Consider the following 24,607-nt stretch of genomic DNA (forward strand, 5'->3'; position numbering starts at 1 on the left):
AGAGGTGAACGTGGCTCAGACAGGTTTTGCTCTCGGTGAGCATAGTTGCACATAGCTGGATGCACATGCGGCTTCTGTTTGTTGGGCATTTTTGCTAATGTCTGCAACCGTTTACAGCTACCCAAGCTTGGTCCGTTGTTTCTGACAATGACATAGGCACGTCGAGGAATCCAAAATTGGGCTACACTTTGGTAAAGCATTCTGGCATAGGAAAGTCCGGCATTGCAGATTGTTGCCAAGGAACATGCGCATAATTTTATTGAAGCATAATTCTTTTCCAAAATGAAATACCCATTCGACTGCAACTTTGTGTGAGACATAATTTTATTGACGTGTAATTGTTTTTCAAAACGAAATATCTTGTCTGCCATTCTAGGTGCATAAACCAACTCTTTTGACGCATTCACATTTATTCAGAGATGCACTTTGTTACATTAAGTTTCCTCTATAAACAATGACTCTCTTTATTATGTATGTGTTCTCTTTTATATTCCAGCAAGCAACCAATCATTTTCAAAAAAGGATATCAAAGATGATGCCACATCAGATGCACTGCTAAACAACACATGTATTGACGCACCACCACTTGATAGAAACCACTATAATGTGCATGCCATTGTACCCTTAGTTTAGTCTACTAGTAGAGGGCACTCTCCTCCCACACTATCCATCAATGTTCTCTTAGAGTTCATCCACCATCGCTTCGCTTTTCAGGGAAAGTTACTCGTAAAATATGGAACATATAAGGCTAGAAATCCAAATTACCCTATCTACATTCGAGCCGACTTTTGTGGCAAGCGTAAGTGTGAGGCAATCACCTTAGTTGTTCCACATGGATTTGTTGAGTGATATAGGAACTACTTAGAGGTGGATGCCTTTTATCTTATAGAGGGTTCCACGGTGCTTTCAAAGGGTAGTGTTGAGGTTGGTATATCAAGCTTTTTCCTACATGTAAACGCAACAACTGCCATTGGTCATGGAGAGCCTTTTGAGGGTTGCATTTGCTTTCTACCTAAAACTACAATTGCATGTTACTTTCCATGCACTCCAAGTACTATAAAGGTAGGACTAGGAAACATCTTTGGTGTTGCTGGAACAATTGTGTTCATGGTCATAAAGGTTGACTCAAAGGGCTCAAAGAATGATATGTTGATCATAGCCGATAGTCCTTGCAATGAGGATAGAGCTATAGTAAGTCATTTGTCATTGTTGTAAATTCTTACATTTACCTATCAAAATTGTTTACAATCAATTCTAGGGACATAATACTCCATATACGGAGTTCGAACTACCCGACCACCCCCCAGTTATTCTCATTCACTCTCATTTGTATCAGATTTCTCACTCACGTGATCACATCAAGGCATTGCAATGGATCTCACTCTCATTTAAGATGATACAACAATAGATGGAAGATGAATCTTACTCTCACTTGCACTCTCACTCTCAATCTTAGAGCTTCTTGGATATGCCATCTTGCTTTCTCTGTGTTCTCTAAGTTTTCGACTTAATAGATCGCCGAATTTGATCTTGACTTCTTCTATTAAGGTGTATATCTAATCTCATCTTTCCAACCAAAAAAAAAGAGTGCCTCAATCCAAGTCTTGGATCAAAAGTTATGATAAAAATAGTGACTATTGTTTTTGTTGTGGGAAGGTACGACCTACTTTTTTCCCACTTTTAGCTACTTTTTCCACTTTAACATGCTTTCCATGCCCTTCATGCCTATCTTGTCCATTCCGTGGATCATTCTAATCATAGTAATCTACTTTATCTCTTTTCAAACAAACCACTCCTTCTCAAGGCTCATCTGGACCCTCCTTTCGAACCTAAGAGATTCTAACTTTCCATTTTGTAATCTTAAACTTTGTTAATGAGCGTCCACACACAGGTGGTTCAAGAATTCCATGAGAACTGGATTGTTATGCACACACTAAGGAATGTCTCATACATGTCTGCATGTGATTGCCTATGTGTATATGACTTCACTATCCCTAGTGACATCCCTGAAGACAATCAAATGGAAGAGTTGAAGCAAGTATTCATTACTCAATTCTCAGAACTTAGATATGGTAGAAAGGTATTAGCGAAAACCTCACACTTTTTCCTTACAACTCATCATAAGACAACCTTTTTTTTTTTTTTTTTTTCTGCAGGTTCACGGTATTTTCCACTTTACTTGTCTCAATGGTGATCTAGAGGAGTATCAATGCTCGAGTTGTGCTAGCACACGAGTTAGTGAGATCCTGATTGTCTCTATTGTTTCACTTGTGGGGCTAGCCACCCTACTATTGCAGTCCCATCTCTGTTGGGATGCATTCTTGTGCAAGACAGTTTTGATGTATTTGTGCATAGGTTGTTGGTCCACATAATGTTCTTTCACTGCAAACTCCCTTCTTGGTGTTCCATGATGACAATGTCACACGCACTCACTCTATGCTACTAGAGTTGAAGCCCACTAGATACTTTACTATCAATAGCTTTGGCCATGTCATTACTTTTGATGTAATAAAGAGGGATACCAAACCTCATTTTGGTAGGAAATACATTGACACTTTGAGCTACGTTGTACTATTGAATTAAAATTTCTTTCCTTTTGCCTCGATGGTAATAAAGAGGGAGACTAACCCTCATTTTGGTAACAAGAAAATATTACATGAATGTGTTGTCCATTGATGCTTTAAAAATAATTACAACTTGTCATTCACTCCTATCTATATCTTGAAGTATCCCTATTATTTAAACATATAAAGACAATAGAGCATAATAAAGAAATGTATCTATATGACTTTAAGCAAGTGGAAGAGTTCAACGTGGCTCACCCAAGTAACATGGACATCATAAATTATTTATTAGAGCTTCTTCCACATAAGACTTACAATGGACTACTCAATATCTTGTTTATGTCAATTGGTAAATCCACATCAATACAAACATTGCCTTGGTTTCTCCAAGCTAGAATTGTGGAGAAGATAAACGAAAGTGATCTAACACAACAACGCATTGCAACATATGTACGCACAACATCATCTCCAAGGTTTTTGATTCATGATAGCCTTGCTCATCTATCAAATATTTTTAAGGTGTGATACAATGTTCTTCTTTTTTATGGTCAAAACACAACAAAGCTCTTCAACATTGGTTCTTTCTATTCAAAAGACTATAAAGAAATATTACTTGATGAAACCAAGGATCCCCCTACTATATCACTACTATTTCCAATGACTTGCAAAAGAAGATATGCTTTATGGAGTAGAACTGATGAGCAAGAACTACTATAACTCAGACAAGTTTCCACAATACACAGTGAAGGATATTGCAGAGTTGAAGGGACAACTAAAAAAATCTAAAGAATACAACAAAGCTATGAGAAGTTATAGGAAGTCTACAGAGCAACCTCACGAATAAGAAACAAGGAAAAAAAGAAAGAGGCCAAGCCAATCTAAAGAAGAACCATATAACAAGAAAATACTTGATTCGCCCAGGTTTGCATGTCTATGTTGTGATACATTAACATTTTAAAGGAAGCTAAAACCGATGTCCACTAACAACAAATCATTTCTACAAGAACATATTATATCAATAAGAAAAAATTCAAGGGAACAAAAGATTTGCACTATCAATTGGAAACATTTTCTTTAAGACAATGAAAATCATGGTTAGACAAATATTATCATCAACATGGGTGCGAATGCGAAAAGCGCAACTGAGAGGACATATAATATGTGAAAAGCGCAACTGAGAGGACATACAATATGCACAAAAGAGGCTGTAACTAACACAAACATTGAGAAACTACTACAATCAAATATCAAATATAGGGAGTTTATATGCTTGCAAACATCCCTGGACTATAAGAACAAGCTAAAGAAGAACCTCTTTACCATGTTGCATTAGTTTGGTGCACCTACATTCTTCATAACACTATTTGCAGCTAAAAGACTCTAGGCACCTTTAATAGAATGCTTGCAACAACGATCATCTTCAAAAACTAGAGATTTGATTAGATTCGACCCAATCACAATAGCACGTTACTATGTTCATAGATTTCAAGCCTTTAAAAACCTCTTGCTAAAAGATAAGGGAATAATTGGTGTTGTGGATCATTACTTCTTTGTGGCTGAATTTCAGAATAGGGCAAGCCAACATGACCATGGCTTATTGTGGATCCATGATGTGCCATCACTTCAGCATTCAACAACCGAAGATATCATCAAGTTCATAAACAAATATATTACAATTGACACTAGCTGGCTTGATCTCCAAGAAATTGACATCCAAAAGCATAGCTACAGAAGAACATGTTTGAAGAAGAGAACACGGTGTCGATTTGGATTCCCTAGACCACTAATGTGAGAAACAAAGTTGCTAACACTTAGGTAGGTCACTATGTATAAACCCTCTATATCACATGCGTTTAAGGCCTATTTTTAAAATCTCTTATCTGTAAATTTTTCATTAATAAAATGTACCCCTTTTCTATACAAATCTGTAAATTTTTTCCAAAACTATTTTAAATATTCCCTTATGTATATTTATTTCTATAAATTTTAGAAATAAAAAATATCCTTGTGTTGAACTCACGTGATAGGGTTACATATGATGAGTGACCCCCCTGAGTGCTAACACCAATAGAAGACAATGGAAAATAGACTTCAAATGCAAAGCATATCTTTGACATACTGCAACAAAGCAATATCAAAAAGTTGGACTTTGATGGTCTCTTGCAATGCACAGGGTTAATAGAGGAACAATACATATTTGCTCTTTGATCGATAATAGCACAATCGAGTATATATTTGAGAAGGGATCCAAAAGGCATGTATACAAACAATTTTAATCCCAAGCTATCCAAATATTGGGTGCTAATACTGATATACAATTCATCTTAAACCCCCATGGTCTAGTAGCATACTATACTTCATACATGGCCAAAGCAGATAAAGCAACCACAGAAGCTATCAAAACGAATCCTTAAACCAATGCATTGCAATGAACGCATCGACGAATGAAAGGGGACTAAAAATGGGCAATGCAATAATGAACACACAACACATAAGTTCATAGCAGTAGTGTACCTCGCACTCTCGCTACGACTAACTAGCAGCGCCGAAGAATTTGCATACATCAACACAAGTGTTGCAGATGAACGCACTCTTTTGCTAAAACATAAAAACATCTACAAGAAATGGACCCTCAAAGCAAGGATATTTTTTTCGATGTGATTACATGAGTACCTAAAAAGAAGAACAAAGCTTCACAACATCTGCTTAACAGAGTATACATTTGAGTTTACCAATGTCGGCAACAAAAGCAAACGAAGAAAATGATGAAAAATTATATGATTCAACAACCACACCAAAAACAAGGATCTGGAGAACCTTTACAAGGAATTATGCTTGCTTTACCTACCATTTATAGAAAGTGAGCACTGCTTGGATTACACACATACCAACTTGGCACGACTTCTATGTTGCTAATCATGAAACAATTGACACAAACTATTCAAACTTTAACAAAACAATAACACCAATTAATGAAAATGAAATAAATAACAATGACACTTGCAACTCCGATAGTTCAGTTGATACAGGACGTATAAGAAACCATTTTGACTTGGGGATTGAGATGAAACAAACATCGAAATGCACAAACTTACAAACACACAATCAAAAAACATATGAAAAGGTGTCAAACAAAGAACATCATGCAATGTTCAAAAAATTAAATAACGAGCAATGCATAATTATAGAGGATATTATGCTTAAAAAAGAGCCGACCCATTAGAAAGATTTGTTCTCTTTCTTTTTGGAACTGCTGGAACAGAGAAAAATTTCACATTGCTTTCTCGTACAAATGCTTCCTGGACACTATACACATAAGGATACGAAATATGCAGATAGAACTAAAACATTACTTATAGCATACACCGGCAAATCCGGATACAATATTGGAGGATGTACCATACACTCAACTTTACATTTATTACTATTCGCATCAACTTATACTGCATTAACACCAGATAAATTGCAAGCACTATCAACACTATATTCAAAGGTTGAAGTATTAGTCATTGATGAAATTTCATTGGTAGGGCAGAATATTTTTCTAGCAATAGACATGCAAATGCGTAAAATCAAGCACAGCCATTTATAGCCATTTGGAGGCGTAGATGTGCTACTATGTGGAGACTTGTGCCAAGCTAGCCCAACTAAAGATATTTAGATTTTTTCTAAACATAATTCCATCTACATTGACAACATCACTTTGGAAAGATCATGTTCACTACTATGAGCTATTAAAACCTATGAGGCAAGACAATCAAACATTCTTACAAATTCTCAATAGAATAAGAACAGGAAAACATATAGAGGATGACATTGAAACTCTAAAAAATTATACGAAAGAAAACCACATTAAAAAGAATTAGTACCTAAACACCAGGACCTAAGCTCTTCTATACAAATGCATTAAAAGACAAATATAACGAGGAAGTATTCCAACTTCTTCACGTTGAACCACATTTTCTACAAGCAATAGGCAAACGACACAAAACATGTAGCAAATTAATAAAAATACCAAATGACCCCAAGTCTACTGCAGGTGTACATATAGCAACTATCACTTAAAGTTGGCATGATCGTCGAGATTTGCTCAGGAAACTTAGACATAATGGATGGGATTGTCAATGGAGCTAATGGAACCTTTGTGCATTCAGATACAAAAAGGAGACCTCCAATAGCTTGGATAAAATTTGAAGATGAAAGAACGGGACAACAAACACGCTATAAAATATAATGAAAGCATACCTAACAACTGGACACCAATACTACAAATACAACAGGAATTCCAAATAGGAAAAAACCACCTAAACACTATAGCAAGAACACAGTTTCCTATTCAACTTGCATCTGTACAGACAATTTCCCGCTCTCAGGGACTATCGATGAATTCCCTTACATTTGATCCCTCCAACATAAAAATCACACGACCTAGTGTACGCGGCACTTTTAAGAATACGCAACCCAAATCGCCTATATGTGCTGAAAAAATTACATAAAAAACATATCAAAGTGGACAACGATGTCTTACATGAGATTGAAAGGTTGAGAACTTCAAGACAATGGAAGTTTAACCAAACAAACTTCAAAGATTTGCAACACAATATATAAACATCCAATCACTTAACACATCACAATTTCATTCGCATAGAAATGACAATACACAACATCATGGCAACAATAATTTTGTGCATTCAGGAAACAATATGAGAGAATGATAAGATGCACCTAAACGGTTTCACTTACATTCACAAACATGGAGTAGGAAGTGGAACATATTACAAAAATAATCTAAAGCTCCTACAACATTACTACATCCACGAGCATGGCACTCAAAGCTTACTAAGTACTTTTGAGACACCATCGTTTAAAGAAATAGCAACAAAGTAAAGCCTAACATTGAGACATATATTGCTGGTGATTTTAACATTGACTACTAAAAAACAAGCAAACAACTATCGACTTTAAATGAATTCATGGCATTGCAAAACATGAAGCAACACATCAAGGTTTCGATAACAATATATGGATCTACACTGGATCACATCTGGACAAACACACAATCCAAAAAAAATTGTTGTGGAACAAACTTTAGTTATGGGAGTGACCATTCCATTGTTTATACGTGCAATTCAAACCAACTTTAACCAAAACTTAGGGCAAGCTCAGTGAATATAATTCACCTTGTTTGCTTTTAGAGCTACTTTCTATTTTGCAATCCACCTGAATCTCATAAGAACTTCCATTGCAATCCATCCTAAACTCATAAGAATGTCAATTGCACCATTAGTGTGCATATAGGACATGTGACCTTATCCCCTTACCCTGTGACTTATATATATCCACTTTTGGCTTCACACACCATGTGGGAAGAATTGTGATCATGTTGCATAGCAATGTCATGCTACTCATCTTCCTTTCTCTGGCCATTTCTTCAACTTGAATTTTACTTACTTTTCCATATTTTTGTTCCATTCCATGGTGGCGACATGGTGTATGCCTTACTTTTCATTGCTTTTCATCCGTTTTTACTTACAAGTTATGTGCATTAGCAAACTCTGCCATGATGTATTTCTTAATCGTCATTAAACTTATCGCTTTTAGCTTTTAAAATCTGTGTGCGCCTTTGACCCAAAAAAGCTTAAAACGTGGACAATGTTTGACGCACGCTTCCTCTATCATGTAATTCATTACATCCGTGGTTGCAAGGGGTATTTTAGAGAGAGGTAAAATCATCTTGATGAGCTAGCACAAAGTTCTGTAGACAACTTACCTAGAAATAAATTAAAAACGAAGGACAACTTAAACCCGAAAACATTCACTCACATACTTGCCAACCCTTATGGAGTAGAATCCAAAGTTTGAAAAGAATGCATATAAGAAACCAATGAATTGAAATGTAACGTTGCAAAACTTGACAATACAAAACCAAATATATGTCATGATGTCATTACATGTCAAAGGCAAGCTTATTATGATTTATTAAGAAATCAATAAGAGCAACACAACTATCTTAAACAAAGATAAATATAGAAGCTCGTAAATACTCTTCCAAAAAATGACATGGAGGGAAGATGTCGATGGGTGCAATCTCTATCACATGTGTACTCTCAAGCATGTTTTACAAATTCTAAGTTTTTTGCAGTAGTGAAACATGACCTTGCAACCAAACAAAAAATGACAATGATGACCAAAGACTGTCCATAGCATCTCACTATAATCCCAATGCAATACCAAAACCCAATTATGTAATATTGAATGTCTGTTGATCGTTATACAAAGACCATAATTATACAAGGCCTACTAATACCTTCATGATGTCTTTCACCTAGCTCTAGGGATTGAATCAAAGGATTTTGTTTATTTAGTTATTGTTTCCAATGTCAAGCCATTGTTTTACTAAACTTTGTCATTTTTCCAAGAAAAACATATACCTTCCATATGTATGTGTACGAATTGAGGTTTAGCATTCATGAAGCAATGATGAAAGAATTTGCAAAATATGCAATGAAAGGGATCTTCTATAAAGGCAATGACTCCATCAAAGACATTTAAACTAATCTATAGAACCCATTTTGAGAGTCTCGTTTTACAATTTGCAAGTTAATGGGTCACACCGATTCCATGTCCAGATGGGTGGCACGGCACCATCGATCACCACAATGAACCTCAAATAAACAAGGCCAAAGCTTCTACAAAGTTACATTCTCAAGCTTCCTCCCTTACAATTTGCACGTTCATGGGTCACGTGCATATGGGAGTGCGTGACACCATCAATCACCACAATAAAGCTTGATATCAATAAGGCCAAAGCTTCCACAATGCTACATTCTCAAGTTTTCTCCCTTGCAATGTTGCATTCTCATATTTAAGTTTCTTTTAGGAGTTTTAAGATATTCCATAACTTAAGTTTTGTATTTGTGTGTTTAGATCCTCCGCCGCATTGCCTTTTTGCAAAGCATTACCCCCCAAATATTGTCAATCCAATGGCACCTGTGGCATAAAGTTTGAATCCTTCCAACATGGCTTAAGATGTGAAACTTAATCTTTCAATTTCCCGCCTTATTGGAGTTTGACTCATCTTGTGGTGGGATAGGAGCTCTTTTTAACGCTCTCAAATCGATTTAAAAACATCTCCCAACATATTTCCCTTTTAGCCGTGATGAGAAGAGTTTCTTCCCACAAATGATATTGTGCACGAGTCCAATCCAGCATTTTCATGTCCATTCTTAACAATGTACCTCATCCTCTTGCAATAAACCATGGTGCTAACAATCCCAAAACAACCATTCGCTATTTTGAATGTAAACATTTTGCTTACTAATAAGTGACTTCAATTCTGCAAGAACCCATGGTGTCCCTACTCAGGCGTTTCATTTTACGTAACCAACCACGTGTGAATAGTTACAATCCATTTGTATTTTGCTTTTATCACCATTCATCGAGTGTTGCACTGCTTTATAGACTTGTCATGTCCCCATGAACATTCACGTCCTCACAAACCATCTTTGCATCATATTCTGCTCTCTTGAGTCAGGAAAAGAGAGCGCACCTGCGAGCTTAAGGGAGGGGGCAACAGAATTGAAGCCGTCATCAGTGAAATATAGGACTTGGAATTGTTACTGCCCTTGCAAAAAACAGCACATTGTCTAACCAAGAAAAGATAACAGATGTTGAACGTAACACCTGCACAACCTTAGGCATTGAAAAGTACGAAGAATGGACCTGAATTATCTTTGGAGTATGATTGTCTTTTCTAATTCATCATTGTCAGAAAAAGTACGAAATTTGAGTTTCTTTTGGACGCAACACACAGCCTGTGCTCTCTTATTCTTGCGTACACTGCTCTCTGGAAACCCTTTCACATACAGGGGATTGGGCTCACAAGTTGATTCTGTCTTGCTGTCGTTGGGTCCCTCCAGTCCAGCGTCACCTGTAATCAGCATACCCAAAGAGTAGCTTGGCCAATTTTCATTCTTTCCAACTTGCTTGATCCAGATTCAAAATATTCACATGATTCCAGCGCTTTCTTTTGCGCAACAGAACTTGCAGAAAGCTTATCAGAAAAGAGTAAGTAGACTTTCCCAGGAAAAGAGTTACACTACACCATGTAGGATATTGATTGCAGATCCCTCCAGGCAAAAGCTAAGAGAGAAGGCTATATATGTACCACAGGGGCGCCCACTTTGAATAACTATCAAACCTGTAGTGAATGAGGCACACCTTGAAGTACGGTTAGTCATTTCAACACATGAAAGCCTAGTGCCTAAGTAGAAGCAGGGAAGCAACAAGTTGAATAAGTTGTAATGCATCATGAAGAGTCCCAAATGCATAAGTAATCATGGCTGCTAAATTTGCGGGACTAATTGACCGCTGAAGCAGGTATAAGAGGGCAGCCCTCCGTTTGAAGGCTAGCTCTACTAGATGGATGTCTAATACATCCAACTTTTTATTTAAGTGGACTAAAAAGAAAATTGGATGATGATGATCTTCTAGCTGAAGAGGTCCTAGCTGAACTTATTGACCCACAACCTTTCCACATGAAACCGACAGAAGTTTAGATAAACAAGAAAAAAGAATCAAACATACACTATATATCAAGAGGGACGAGTTAGGAGGAAGACAGACTAGACGAGAGCACATACATACATACATACATACGTGCATACATGCACGCACGCACGTGCACACACACACATACTTTGTTCTTTGTAAAAACTAGTATCTTATTAAAAATAATAATACAATCATGGATGCTCCAAAAAGGAGCAGCTGCTACTCAAACTAAAAATAGTGATAGACACTTCTAAGCTGGGCCAGAGGAAGATCTTTAAGAAAATGCACGTCCTGAAGGGACTAATGTAGGAAGGAACGGGAAAAATGATAAACATCGAGCGAGGAATTGCCGTATATAAATCAATGTTGCAAGCATGATATAGAGACCATAAAGCCCAGTAAGGACACCAGATGAAGAACTGAACATAATTTGAATTTTGGTGTAGAGGCATATTGCCCAAACAAACAGAACCTCTTTCCAAGAGAGACGCCGAGGAAACGAGTGTGAAGATAGGCAGAGATCACGGGCAGCCAGATAAGTCCAGAGCAGGTGGAGGACAGTTTCCCTTGGAAGTAAACAAGATGGGCAAACTGAGGAAGAGCTACACCAGGGAGCCAAGCAAGAGCCCATCAGAAGTGTGCCTACCAACAACGCCACAAAAAAAGCCATTGTCTAAGAGGAAGTTTGATGTTCCAAATGCCGGAGAGACGAACCTTCCACGAAAGAGATTTGTCAAGATGCCAAATATGATTGCCACGCTCCTGAATCCATGGTTGTGAAAGAAACATATGATAGGCTTTTTTGGCAATAAGATCTGCAAATGAAAAAGGAGAATAACCTAGGAGCCCTGATCAAGCTTCCACTAGAGAAAGAGCGGCAAGGGACAGGATTAAAAGGTCGAGCATGCCAAATAGGCCTATGTGCAAAACCCAAACAAAACTGACTCCTTGTCTAAGGAAAGGAAAGTGTAAAGCCCCGATCATGCACCACATCATCCACTATAGAAATGCCCAAGAGATGCAGAAAACAGTATATACTTTGTAAGACTAGAATATATCCAATCCTACAAATTTAGATTTTTTGTTGATTCCAAAAATCTACACAAAATAAAAGAGAAAACGAAAGAGAAGAAAAAAGAGGTAACAAAAACTTTTTTTTAAAACAAAAAGGAAGGCATACTTAGCAAGCAAAGCAACAGTTATGTCGTCATAAATGCCCAAGCATAAGCAGCTATACTAGGTTTCTAAAGACCCGTGGGGTCTCTTGGGCAAACCCAGTGCTTACTAAAATACGTCAAATAAACAAAAGAGAAAGAAAACAAGAAATAAAGAAGAAAGGAAGAAGGTGACTAAGCAAAATTAAACAAGCAAATCAAGAAATAAATCTTCCAATAAAATCTCTCTCTCTCTCTTATTTAAACATAAAGAACTAAAAGATGCAAAATTACATTCCTAACTTAGAAAGCACAAGGATACTCAATGAAACTCTCTTTTGAAATTAAAAGAAAAACGGGCTATTCAGCTCCCTTCTTTTTGTTTTCAGCTCATGTTCAATCATTCTAAACATGCCTAAAGCCGATACACCATAGATAAAAGACTTCATATCTAGGATTGTGTGTACTTTTTTCATTATTTTTCTTGGATTATACCTCTTGTGAATTAGTAAAGTGATCAATTACTACATTGAGTGATAAAAGACTCCTTAGTTGTACAAAGGCGAAGACGAGCTAAAGGGGGAGTGAAGACACTACTGCAATGGATGCTCTACAAATGAAGGTATTCCAAGGATCAAGAGGACATACTGACCAATGTAGATGAGCCAGAAGATGTGGCCAATCATGGAGTAACCGAGTAGAAAAGGGATACCTAGGAATATGACCATGTAGATAGCCCCCCACACATACAAGAACTTTTTTTTGTGTAAAAGAGATGTTTCGTTTAGAAAAATGTGCATTCATAGCTGTCCAAAGTGAAACAGCTACTACTCAAAACTAGAAGCAGTAATAAAAGACATTTAACTAGATGCACCTCCCCCCAATACCCCCCCTCCCCACCCAAACCAAAGGAGAAAGTAAGTAAATTTCCAAAGGAAGTTTCCATTTTTATTTTTGAGGATATAAACATCACTTAAGACGAAGGGAACGTTATGCCAACTATATAATGACACCTTAAGGTATGGTTCCATCTACCTAGACCTAGAGATGAGGCAAACATGGTGACACACGAGCTCAGATGAGCCAAACTATTGACTACCTTGACCAATGATGTGCCGCACTTTTGATGCCCAGGTCACAAGACTTAGGAGAACACTCATGCACTTAAGACACAATCGTAGATCAAAGCCTAAGACAATAGAGGATCATAGATGCTTCTTTACAGATGAAGAGCCACATTGAATGGCCATTGTAGGACATGGGACCCTAAGCCCACTCTTCATAACCACCACACCAGCAAGAGGAAGTCTACACGACCAGCTAGTAGGTGCCCCATTCACGGTAATAGGCCTGCGGCATCACAACGTCAAGATGCCTCACTTTCTACAAGGCCATCCTTGAAAATGGCGTAGTGTATGAAATGTCTTGATTGTGATGCATTTCAGCTATTGGTCTCATAGCCATTTTAGTCTTTCGCATATGTTAATAAAGCTCTCTCTCTCTCTCTCTCTCTCTCTCTCTCTCTCTCTCCCCCCAGCAACCTCGCACAGCTTCGGCTTGACATCTCCGCCAGTTCCCAGATGGTCAGCATAGCGTCGCCAGCTCCCATCCTCACCATGATTCATAGATTTCTCTCCATGTATCGAAATTGTTTTGATTATGGCTAGCTCATTGTATCATGTATTTTTAGTCTCTTTGGTCTTTTGAAGACTTTCAACAAACATTCTTTTCTTTTTTTTCTCCAAAACAAATTTTGCAGCAAACTTAGAGAGAATCTCTAATAAAAGCACGCATGAACTGCATCAAAGTTCAAAGGGCATCTGTAACAAAAGCCAACAGTCTTGAATTGTTTGGGATAAAGAGAGTAGTCAAATATGCACACAAGGTGCAAATCACACCAGCCGATAGGCTTCCTCTGAAAAGCCAGCTCCAAATCCTACAATCAAAGTGGATGGAGCACATGAAACATTGGTTTCAAAATTTAGGCAAAGCCCCTACTGGAGATAACCACATCACATGGGGGTGTTTGAGAGGTCTATTTGCGGTGTGATTTTTTGGAATCATTGAAGAAGTATCCATTTCAAATGGTGAGCTTTTGTCAAAATCTGGACGTTTCACTTTCACAGGAGTTGCTCCTGCGAGTGCTCCCACCCCCCCGCTCCCGTATACCTCCCTCGCGCTATGCGGCCCGCTCTCCCCCTCCCCTCCTCCCTCTGTGCCGCTTCCCTGCTCGTAGCCGCCGCATCCCCTTCCATCCCCCTCTCCTCCTTCTCCGCCCGCCATCCGCCCCCCCTCGCCTTCCTTCTCCGCCCCTCCATCCTTCCTCGCCTCCCCCCCCTCGCGTTGCGCTACCACCCCCCCGCCCCCCTTTCCTCCCCCTTCCCCACCTTTGCGCCACGCTGCCCACCCCCCCCCCTTCCCCTCCCTCCTCTCCTCCTTGCTTCCCCACCCTCCCTCGCGCCACACTGCCACCCCCTCACCTCTCCTCCCTCCCCTTCCCCGTCCTACGCCGCGCTGCCACCCCCCCTCCCTCCTCCTTTCCTCCCCTCCTTCGCCATTCTCTCCCCATTCTACCGCCTCTCCTCCCCCCGCTTCCTCGTACATCTCCATCCCTCCTTCTTTCCTCCCCCGCCTCCGCCCTACTCCTCCCTCCCTCACCTCTGCCACATCCTTTCCCCCGCCTTTTGGAGCTTTCGCAGTTTGTCGGTGCGGTATGGCGACTGCAAGTCCGGAATCGGTAGCCCAGACGGACCCCCCCCCCTCCTTCAGCCTACCGCATAACACTGGCGGAGCATCAGGTCTCCTCGGTGAAGCAGGCCGCCACTGACTTCTCCCAGACATTCGTTTATGAGAGAGTCATTGGCTACGCCCCTTCACGAGCAGACATCAGGGACTGGTTGCCGTCCACCCTTTACCTTGAGGACAGCCACATTGAGGAGGTCGCACTCATGGGACGTGGTATCTTCTGGCTCAAGCTCTCCTCAGCACAAGCTGCGAGCGATATGGTCAGACGGTCTTCTACCTCTGTGGGTGGGAAGATCATCCTAATGGTCCCTTGGTATAGGGGTTTCAGTGTAGCGGACTTCGATGCCCGCTTCCGCATTCCCCGCCATCCAGTTACCCTCATCTTCCCAGGCCTCGCAACAGAGCTTCGCCCGATCATCAAGGACTTGGGGGCGCACTTTGGCTGGCTCATGCAGGACACCTTCGTTGATGCGGCGGCATCCCAAGGGGTGCCACGTGTCAAAGTGGCAGTCCTAGATCCGTAGAGTATCCCGTCGGAGTTCGAGATTGAGACGGACACAGGTGTGGTGATGCAGCACATTATGGTCACTGGTCGCCCAGATCACTGTCTGAGATGCCACGGCTTCGAGCACCAGGCGCGCTCTTGCCCTCGCTTCACGAGGACAAAACCTCAGATGGCCCCCATCCCCCCCCAGGCAACTCGGGATCCCCCCCCAAGGCATCGACACCCCCTTCCGAAGCCGAAGGCTGGACTGAGGTTAAAAGGAAACCGAAAGTAAACAAAACAGCAACAAAAAAGCCCCCCCCTCTCTAGCAAGAGACCCCTGTGGTCACCAGTCAGCAGCAGCCCGGTAAGGGGAAGGAGAAAGGGAAGGAGAAGGTCAGCCAGCCTCCCCCTCGTCCTTCACCCCGCCCCCCCCCGTACCCCCCCCTCCTCCCCCCACCTCCTCGGTTCCCCTACCTCCCCCCCCTCCGAGATCCCCCCCGGCACCTTTGGTTTCAGCCCCCCCCTCCCCCTCGAGCATGATCCCGCGGGAACCCCCCCATCCGCCTACAGCCTCGAAGCTAGCACAGACCTCCTCCGCGCCTATCCCCCCTGGCCCGGTGGAGGGAAGAGACCCTTCCCCGCATACGACCAGCACCACTCCAGCTCTTTCGACAGCCAACACCCCTCTTTCTGGTTCTGACTCCTCATCTTCGTCCACACACCCAAGGGCAGCTCTTAGAGCTCTACCTTTGGAGTTTTACCGAGCAGAACCTTGGGATTACTTGGATGCAGCTGGTATTGGCTCCTTCCCTGCATGCCTAGACATCAGCATCTTCTTCCTCCGAAAGGGGGCAGAGGGTAAGGTGTCCGTCCTTGCCCCCCATGATGGTCCTAGCTATTCCTTCACTATCACCAGTGACGGGAATGAGCAATGGACGAATGAAAATGTTTGGGTAGTGTGTCACTAACTTCCTAGATGACTGTTCACAGTGTGAATGCTTGTCTGCAGGTTTCTTTATGAGTTCGATGCTCACTTGGACAGGCTTCTGAAATCAGCATCAATGGCAATAATAACTCCTCCTTTTAATAGGTCAACATTGAGAGAAATTTTAGTGGCAACTGCAGTGGCTTCAGATTGTAGGGATGGCTCTTTGTGCTATTGGCTGTCTGCAGGTCTAGGCAATTTTAGTCTTTCTTCTAAACAGTGTACTAGTGCTTCCTTCTATGCGATAGCCCTTGAGTATGAACGTGAGTCGCATGAAGAGGGTGTTACATTGATAACCTCTTCCATACCAATGAAACCTCCCCAGTTTGTAACCATGAAAAGTGTCAACTATCTTCCAAATGCACTATCGCTTCTGGAGGCTGAAGAAAAAGGAGCTTTTGCTGGCATCTGGTTAGATGATGAAGGATTTGTTGCAGAGGGTCCTAACATGAAAGTAGCATTTGTGAACCAGGCAGGGGAGTTGCTAATGCCTGCATTTGACAATATTTTATATGGTTGCACAGCCAAGAGGACACTTACTCTTGCTCAGGAGCTAATCAAATCAAATACAGAGCAACATGTGGGCCACTTAAAAGGCATTGCATTGCGTCCAATATCACTAGAAGAAGCAAAGAATGCATCAGAGATGATGGTGATTGGCAGTGGCCTTCCTATTGTGCCAGTTATTCAGTGGGACCAACAACAGATTGGTGATGGTACGGCCATTTAGTTCAAAGAAAAAGGTTGCTGGTTATGCAGTCAATAATTGTCTTGTGATTTTTTCTGTCTGATGTCATTGCAGGAAAACCAGGTCCTGTCACACTTGCTTTGCTGGATCTTCTGAAGAAAGATATGCTTTATGGTCCACTCACACAGCGTGAACCTATCCCTTACAAAGACAGGCAACCGGATATCTCTGCATAACTTCTGCTATAGCTTTAAGGTTCTTAGGTCGTTTCATTCATGGCCAAATTTCTGTTGACATTATTTTGTCATGATAAACAGAAAATACATTGTAAAATCATGAATTGAACTCTCCTATGAAATCTTATATGGCCCTATATGTGCAGGATGATATCGAGTCACTGGAGCGAGTGAGACTATCTTTAGAGGTTTTTTGCCTAGCCGCTGGGGCGAAAATCAACTGGCATAAGTCAGTTGGTTTTCTTACGGATCCGGGAGCCAGCTCACAGTGGGGTATTTTCCTGGGGTTTCGCTGGATCCCTAGAGGCCAGACGACACGTTACTTGGGATTCCAAGTAGGGCTGGATATCACGCCGGCTCAGCAGTTCCTACTGGTCCTAGTTTCCATACGACGGAAGCTAGCCTTCTGGAGCACGGCTCGGCTATCTTTGGCAGGCAGGGCCTTTGTGGTCAATCAGGTGCTTCTAGCCACCGCTTGGTACATGGCATCTTGCTGGTGTTTCTCGAGATCGTGTGTAGCCCAACTGAGGAGACTGGTGCGAAACTTTCTGTGGTCTGGCTCAAATGGTTTGGGCACCACCAGAGCCCGGGTCGCCTGGCAGATGGTCATTTTCCCCCAGACTGAGGGCGGTCTTGGCATCATAGATCCAGAACTGCAGAGTCAGGCATTACTTGGCAAGTTAGTCATCCGCGGTCTAACCCCAGGAGGGCAGACGTGGAAGCTCTTGCTTCAGCATGGTCTCAGCGCGTGTATCCCCCAGAGAGGGGGTGATTGGCAGCCGTCTATCCGGTGGATTTTCACTTCAGCCCCATTGACTCAGCCCCGTTCCCCCTTCCTCCACGGCCTCGTCTCGGTCTGGAGGAAGTTGCGGCACAACCTCTCTCAGGTTCCCCCCAGCTGTCGAGAGGAGATAGACAGACAACCCCTGATCTGGAGGAGCCAGGTGACAGATGATACAGGTCGCCAGCTTGGAGAGAGATCCCATATCCCATGGGCGCTCTGGGCGCGTGGGCCTGCGCGCTAGCTTCGGGTTTGGAGGGACGTCTATAGCCAGTTGGGCCCAGGCAAGCTGGCAACAGCAGTAGGTACGGCACGTGGGATCCAGGCTCGACGAGCGGGGATCGATGGTGCCATTCCTGCAGGTTGGAGGATTACCATGATCACCAGACAACTCCTTCTAGGAGATGAGAGGTGGCTAGGGCAGTTCACACCCCGCGGCATTCCTTTGGTTGTTGCAGGCCTTTTCTCGGACTCCTCGATTCACTTCTTCTCCATCGTTGATGGTAGCCGTCTCCACAGCAGAGAGGCCGTGATCGACCCCCAGCTTCCCTGGCAGCGCCTTCGCATCATAGGGCTGCAAAGGAAAACGTGGCATATAGACCCCCTGATTGTTCAGGACCACGACTAGAGACTCTAGATTTGAGAGGGCCGCTCCTTGACAGAGGTGGAGTGGGACCCAGGGGAGTGGCGCTGGCCACCACTGGAGACCTCAGAGAACCCTACCCCCTTCTTCTCATATGGCGCACGTACTGGTAGGCGTGCTTTTGGGGCTCTCCAACGCAGGCTACCCACCCAAGCACATAGTTGGTATGCCCAAGGGATATCTCTAGTTTTTCTTCGTACATTCTGGAAGACTCTTTGGGCAAGTTGGCGGCCAAGGAAGATCTCCTACTTTCTTTGGATGGTGGTCCATAAGGGGCTACCAGTTGGAAGATGGCTGAGGCAGATGGGGCAGGAGGGGCACTGCCAGATGTGTTTTCAGGAGGAGTCCCTGAAGCACTGCCTTTGGAGCTGCTCGCATGCTCAAACAGTGTGGAAGGGAGTCATGGGGATCTTAGCAAGGGCTGCACCCAGGACCGGTCACTTGGGGAGCCGTTTGCTGGTGCAGCATCGAGATGGGACATCACTTGGCTTATGAGTTCTCTCGGCAGGATCCAGTTTTCTTCATCACGCAGGCCACCTGGGCATACATGGACAGCTTCCCTTGGCATCTGACAGAGACAGATGTAGGAGCGATGACTCGGCACCCAGTCTGGGAGATCATAGGGAGTATTGCAGGCTAGCATATCTGGACTTCCAGATGCACGCAGACCTTAGGAGATCAAGCTTCTTCTGCTACCAAGACCCTTGCGGATATCTGGAGCACGATCATTCACATGCTCAAGGGTCAGTGGGATCAGATTCAGGGGGAGACCCGGGCAGGGAAGGAGAAGCAACAGCGCTTCCTTCGCGACTGGGACCATCAAGAGCTGTTCTTCCAGCACTCTGCTCAGAGTCTTCAGTGGCATTACTCCCCCCCACCGTGGCTGTTTGTCCACACTCAGATGATTATGCCCTGAGAGGCTTGTAATTATTTTGTTACCACGGGCTGTATCCGTTTTGTGATTACAGCCCGCTGGCCTTTAGGCTTTCTTGTACTCTCGTTTTCAAGCAATATAACTAGCACTACTTTTTGCGCAAAAAAAAAAAGTATCCATTTCAACGTATTTGCACACACTTCACTTTCAGCTCATTCTACATAATGCATATTCTATTGCCACAATCATTGAATTAATTTTTCAAAATGCTTGCATATGATGGTTACTCTTCAAAGTCATCTGTTACATATGAGATTAAGCTTCTTCCTTCAATGTTCTCTATTCTTGTGATATTGGATGAAAGAAGCATCACAAGTGAAAGGATTTCATTAGATCAATCATTTTTTGAGTAGCAACCCCACCCAAAGTGAAGTATTTGTTCTGCAAGCAACAAGTTGCATGGGTGAAGTATTTGGCATAAAAACTATGAGGCCGTCCATCCTAGGGATAGAATAGAAGATAAATTATGAGATACACTTTTGAGCACTTGTATTTCAGGCCACTTGTGAATTCCACCTCAGACCATACATAATAGAGGAATTGAAGGATAGCAGAAATAAAGCCAGAAATTGCAATTACAAATTGTCTATTCCAAGCTGCCATGTCTCATTTGAAAATCTCTGATTCAGCATGCTCTTTATTAAAAAGAATTTGTCGTAAACTCTTGTTCCTAACCTCAAGTTAAAAAACAAAATGCAATCCCCATAATGTAGCATGTCCACATAGAAGAGTTGAAAGACAAGCCATATTCATGAACAAAACATGTTTTACCACACATGCACACGAGATCCTGAAAGCTCACTGAAGTCTATATTCACAATAAAAGTTTGTTCTACAGCATCTCACCTTCCTCCTGCTCTGCGAACATTAGGGAAGTACCAATCATGTCCTCATAGTGTCCAATCTACAACAAAAATAAAAGATGCAAAATCATGAAACGTCGAACAATGTCATAGCATTCTATTAGGTGCTCCTCGCAAAGAAACTCAAATAATTCAAACTCTTCAAAGTACTTGAGAGTTGCAAGCACTTCCAGAAAGTCAAGCTCCACATATCTTTTAAGTTGTGGCAGGGTTAATGTGAGAAGTGTGCATGCCTGAGAATGTACACATTCAGATATCTATTGCGCACACACACAGTCAATTTTTACTCAAAAAATTTGGAAAAAAGTTGTACTACCATCCAGCACAAAGACTTTCTTAATGCATTCATTGTTCAGTAGATGTGATAGTCCATATGCCTCATCACAAAACAACATTAGTTTTATCAACTAAAACCATGAGATCGAAGTATTACAACAAATTCCTAAAGATATCGGATTGAGGAGTAAGGGAGTACCTAAACAACTTGAATTTGAAATCATTTTCATTACACACACACACACACGTAGAATATATATTTATATATATAAGTATATACAGGGTTTTGATGCGCCTCCTTGGATATCTCATAGAGAAATCAGCTTCAGTCTATGAATCATAATGCCTAATGGTGTTGTAAAAGATTGCAGCAGCCTTGGTCCTACTTCGTCAGCAGGTTTTTCTATGGCGAGTGATGCTTGGCATTATTCCCTTTGGCCTTGGCCAACTCTTGGCACGTAAGCATATTGCTCCTGCTATATGTCACAGATGTTTCGCTCTGACGGAATCCTTGCTTCATCTTTTCGGGCATTGCCTTGTCTCTCCTGACTTTCTGATCTTTCTCCAACAACGTCTCCAATTCTAGTTTCCTACTGCTTGCTTTGGCAAGCTTTTTTGGCTCCTTGACATTCACCTACGGGGGCACGACTTTGATCTTTTTTCCACATGGGTCCGGTATCGAGGACTCTAAACTTTGTGGAAAGACAGAAACCACAGAGTCTTTGAATGCTTCACTATTTTTGGATTTCGATCAGGCAAACATTTGTTCGTAAGATAGATTACTCTGTTTACTTGTCTCACAATGAAACCTTCTAATATTGTAACTGCATGTCTCCACTTTGGGGACTGCCCTTTGTAATATAAACATACCTAGATTTCACCCCCAAAAAAATATGTGTGTGTGTGTGTGTGTGTGTGTGTAGGAGAGCGAACAAGCGAGCGAGCGAGAGAGAGAGAGAGAGAGAGAGAGAGCAGGTTAGTGCTCCTCTTCATCCTCCTGTGTGCAAGTCAGCTAGCCAGCTGTCCCCCCAGTGGGGCTTTCAGCCCTTCCAAGTTCCAACCCCCCGCCAAGGTCCTCCTACCAGCTGTCCCCCCAGTGGGGCTTTCAGCCCTTCCAAGTTCCAACCCCCCGCCAAGGTCCTCCTACCTTTCGCAGCTGCTCTTGGCCCTGCTACTACACCTCACGGCTGCTGTGCACCTCACCCTGAGGCCTTCTCAGGCTGCGTGTAGATCCCCTGGATGTGCTACTTTCTTCACGACTGTCTTCTGCCCTCGTCTTCCTCTTTAGTCGCCCCAGTTAATGAGCTGTTGCTGTTCCCAATGTGGCCTTTCATCACTCTGCCAATAGGTTTTAAACTCACCATCTCCTACTGCCGGTTTGCTTTGCAGTTCATAGCCTTTGCCTTGCTCTTTGCCTTCATCTGTTCATAGCCCTCTTTTCCGGCTTTCACCCCCTCTACTTTTCTGGTTTCTGTCCAGCCCTGTTCAGCCTTCCTTCCCCGCTTATAACCCTCGAATAACCTCGCCTCTACCTTGCTCCTTTCCTGTCCATGTCTCCCCTCTTCTGTGTGCTCACTATCCTGCCCTGTTTGCCTCTGTTTTTTCTCTTTCTTTCAGACTTTTCAAATGTAGTCTCAACAAACATAACAGAAATGAACCGAAGCATCAGCAAGTGGTTGAAGAATTCCCAGTTATGCACAAAGCCGGAGCTGCAACCATTCCTGGATATATTACAAGAAGGATTTTCAGAAATACATCAAGCTTGGGCGATGAGCCTGTCACAAAGTTTCAGGTCTCTATTCCGGGACCGGTTTTGTTTGCACCGGTTATGAGCTTGGCTCAAAGAGCAGTGGTTTTGTTTTTTCCAAGTTGTATGCCTAATCTAAGGGATGTGGCGCAATGGTTAAAATCCCTGCTCAAGGGTTGCTTTGTTGAGGGTTGCTACAAAGCAGATACAGGCTTTATGAAGTTATTTTTACGAATGCCCAATATAAGCAAAATAGCTTTTGCTTAAATCTCCACTCTTTTGTGGCAATCACTTGGTGTGTATTCTTGGATGCCTATGAAGGATTATCAACGTCTTACCGGTCATAGATGCCGAGTATGGGTTGGGGTGGTTGATCTGCCATTATATTGCAAGACGGCATTGCCTTACTTGGCATAAGCTCTGGGGAAAGTGGTTTGTCCCCGGCGTGCTCTTGGCAATGTAAATCGCTTTTGTGTTTTGTGGGACACTGACAGGCCCACTCCTCCACATGTGGCTTTGCAAGTTGATATGGTAGGCACGCCATCCCAACAGTTTTCTTTACGTTGAAATGGGGGGAATTTGCAGGCTCTTGTTTTAAATTTGGCATATGTAGTCTAAATCTCCACAGGTGTTACTGAAAACCCCCCCGGGGTGGCTACATGCCCAAATAATGCTTCTTTGGCAAAGCCTGCAACTGCACAACATGCTAGAGGTGCGGGAAATGCTTCTTTGCCCGTTGCAACAGATAAGGGCAAAGTCAAAATGCAGGCCACACTTTCCAAGGCGTCTGATAAAACATCAACTAGAGAGAAGCCCTCTTCATCAGATTGCCAATTTGCCAAAAAAGTTTTCAAGCCAAGGAAATGGCCAATGGGAATTGGATGAAGAATGCATCATCCTCTAAAGAGAATGTGGTAGTAGATGGATTTGGGGTTGGTAAACTTTGGTATGCAGTGGTTGTGTAGATTCATTGTGTTCACCTTTGATGACAGATGTGCCTTATGTTAATCTTGCTTATCCTCCTCCTCCAGGTCCTATTTCGGAGGATGACCCAGGGAATGCATATCAGGAATATGCTGGTCCGCCATAATTTGGTGTGGCCATGCAAGAATAGTTTGATGTTAAGTCACACCTAATGGTTTGTAAATGTATACATACCGCTCAAATGCATTACATATAATGTTCAGGGCCTCAACAATATAAATCTATCGAGGCTGCTTTAGGATTATATTACTGCTCATAGGCTGCATGTTGTTTGTATGCAAGAACACGATCAGCATTGCTTCACGGTGCATGAAGGTTTATTTGCAGAATTTCGCAGCTTTTATGCTAGCCGAACTTCTTTTTCAAGGGTTGCCATGCTAGTTCATAATGATTTACAGCTGCCGCAATTGGTTTATAATGACCCGCATGGTGGTTATCTTATTGTCAAATGCATAATCAATGCAGAAACTTATGAATTTGCTTGGATCTTCTACATCTACAATTCAGGCTGGCATCATTTGGCTGAATATCCTTGGAGGGTCATGCTTTTATATGCAGAGATTTCAATAATTCCCCTGTCAATGAGGATAGCATAACGCATCGTTCACATATGATAGGAAGAGAAAGGGAATGCCTAGGCATTCATGGTTAATACCTTGCCGGCTTGTGACTTATGGCAGCATCTTAAGCCTGACAATGTTGGATATACTTTCCATCATAATGCATTCACTCAATATTGGTCACGCTTGGATCGATGGTACATGCTTCATGAGGTTCAATTTGATGATTTTACCTGTGACATGCATTTGGATTATGCCTTGTGCTTTGACACCTTGAAACCAGCCTTCAGGTAAACCAAAGGGCGGTAAAAAACAAATATTAACCAGCAAGTACCAGTACTTCAGCCACTTAGAATAATTTCAGCAACACCAAAAGAACACAGAAACCCACAATGGGAAGCTAGATT

General features: G+C 42.2%; 2 protein-coding genes across 9 annotated transcripts in view; one reads left to right on the forward strand and one right to left on the reverse strand.

Annotated features, from left to right (window-relative positions):
- Positions 1–9,136: 9,136 nt before the first annotated feature.
- LOC147887013 (uncharacterized) overlaps positions 9,137–24,607 on the reverse strand; it is a 63,685-nt gene continuing 48,214 nt past the window's right edge. Inside the window, exons 4-6 of one of the 8 annotated variants that reach the window (XM_087394022.1) lie at positions 20,617–20,674; positions 10,447–10,494; positions 9,137–10,113 (exon numbers count right to left, since the gene is read on the reverse strand). In XM_087394022.1, coding sequence (XP_087250148.1) covers positions 10,049–10,113; positions 10,447–10,494; positions 20,617–20,674 — 171 coding nt within the window. In that variant the 3' untranslated portion in view covers positions 9,137–10,048. The other 7 variants (XM_087394023.1, XM_087394026.1, XM_087394025.1 and 4 more) reach the window with 7 other exon arrangements.
- Positions 16,499–17,494, forward strand: LOC147887014 (D-amino-acid transaminase, chloroplastic-like). Its single transcript, XM_087394877.1, has 2 exons — positions 16,499–17,204; positions 17,291–17,494. Exons 1-2 carry the CDS (start codon positions 16,499–16,501, stop codon positions 17,410–17,412), a joined length of 828 nt encoding a protein of 275 aa, XP_087251003.1. The 3' UTR covers positions 17,413–17,494.

Source organism: Dipteris shenzhenensis, chromosome 23, assembly GCF_047967505.1.
Source record: "Dipteris shenzhenensis isolate YYH24624 ecotype China chromosome 23, Dip_SZ_1.0, whole genome shotgun sequence".
Classification (NCBI taxonomy): domain Eukaryota; kingdom Viridiplantae; phylum Streptophyta; class Polypodiopsida; order Gleicheniales; family Dipteridaceae; genus Dipteris; species Dipteris shenzhenensis.

Bases quoted from the DNA above. Each gene is read 5' to 3' on its own strand.
- LOC147887014 (XM_087394877.1), top strand. From the start codon at position 16,499: ATGCTTGTCTGCAGGTTTCTTTATGAGTTCGATGCTCACTTGGACAGG. The intron at 17,205-17,290 runs GTACGGCCATTT...ATGTCATTGCAG, and splicing joins CCAACAACAGATTGGTGATG to GAAAACCAGGTCCTGTCACA.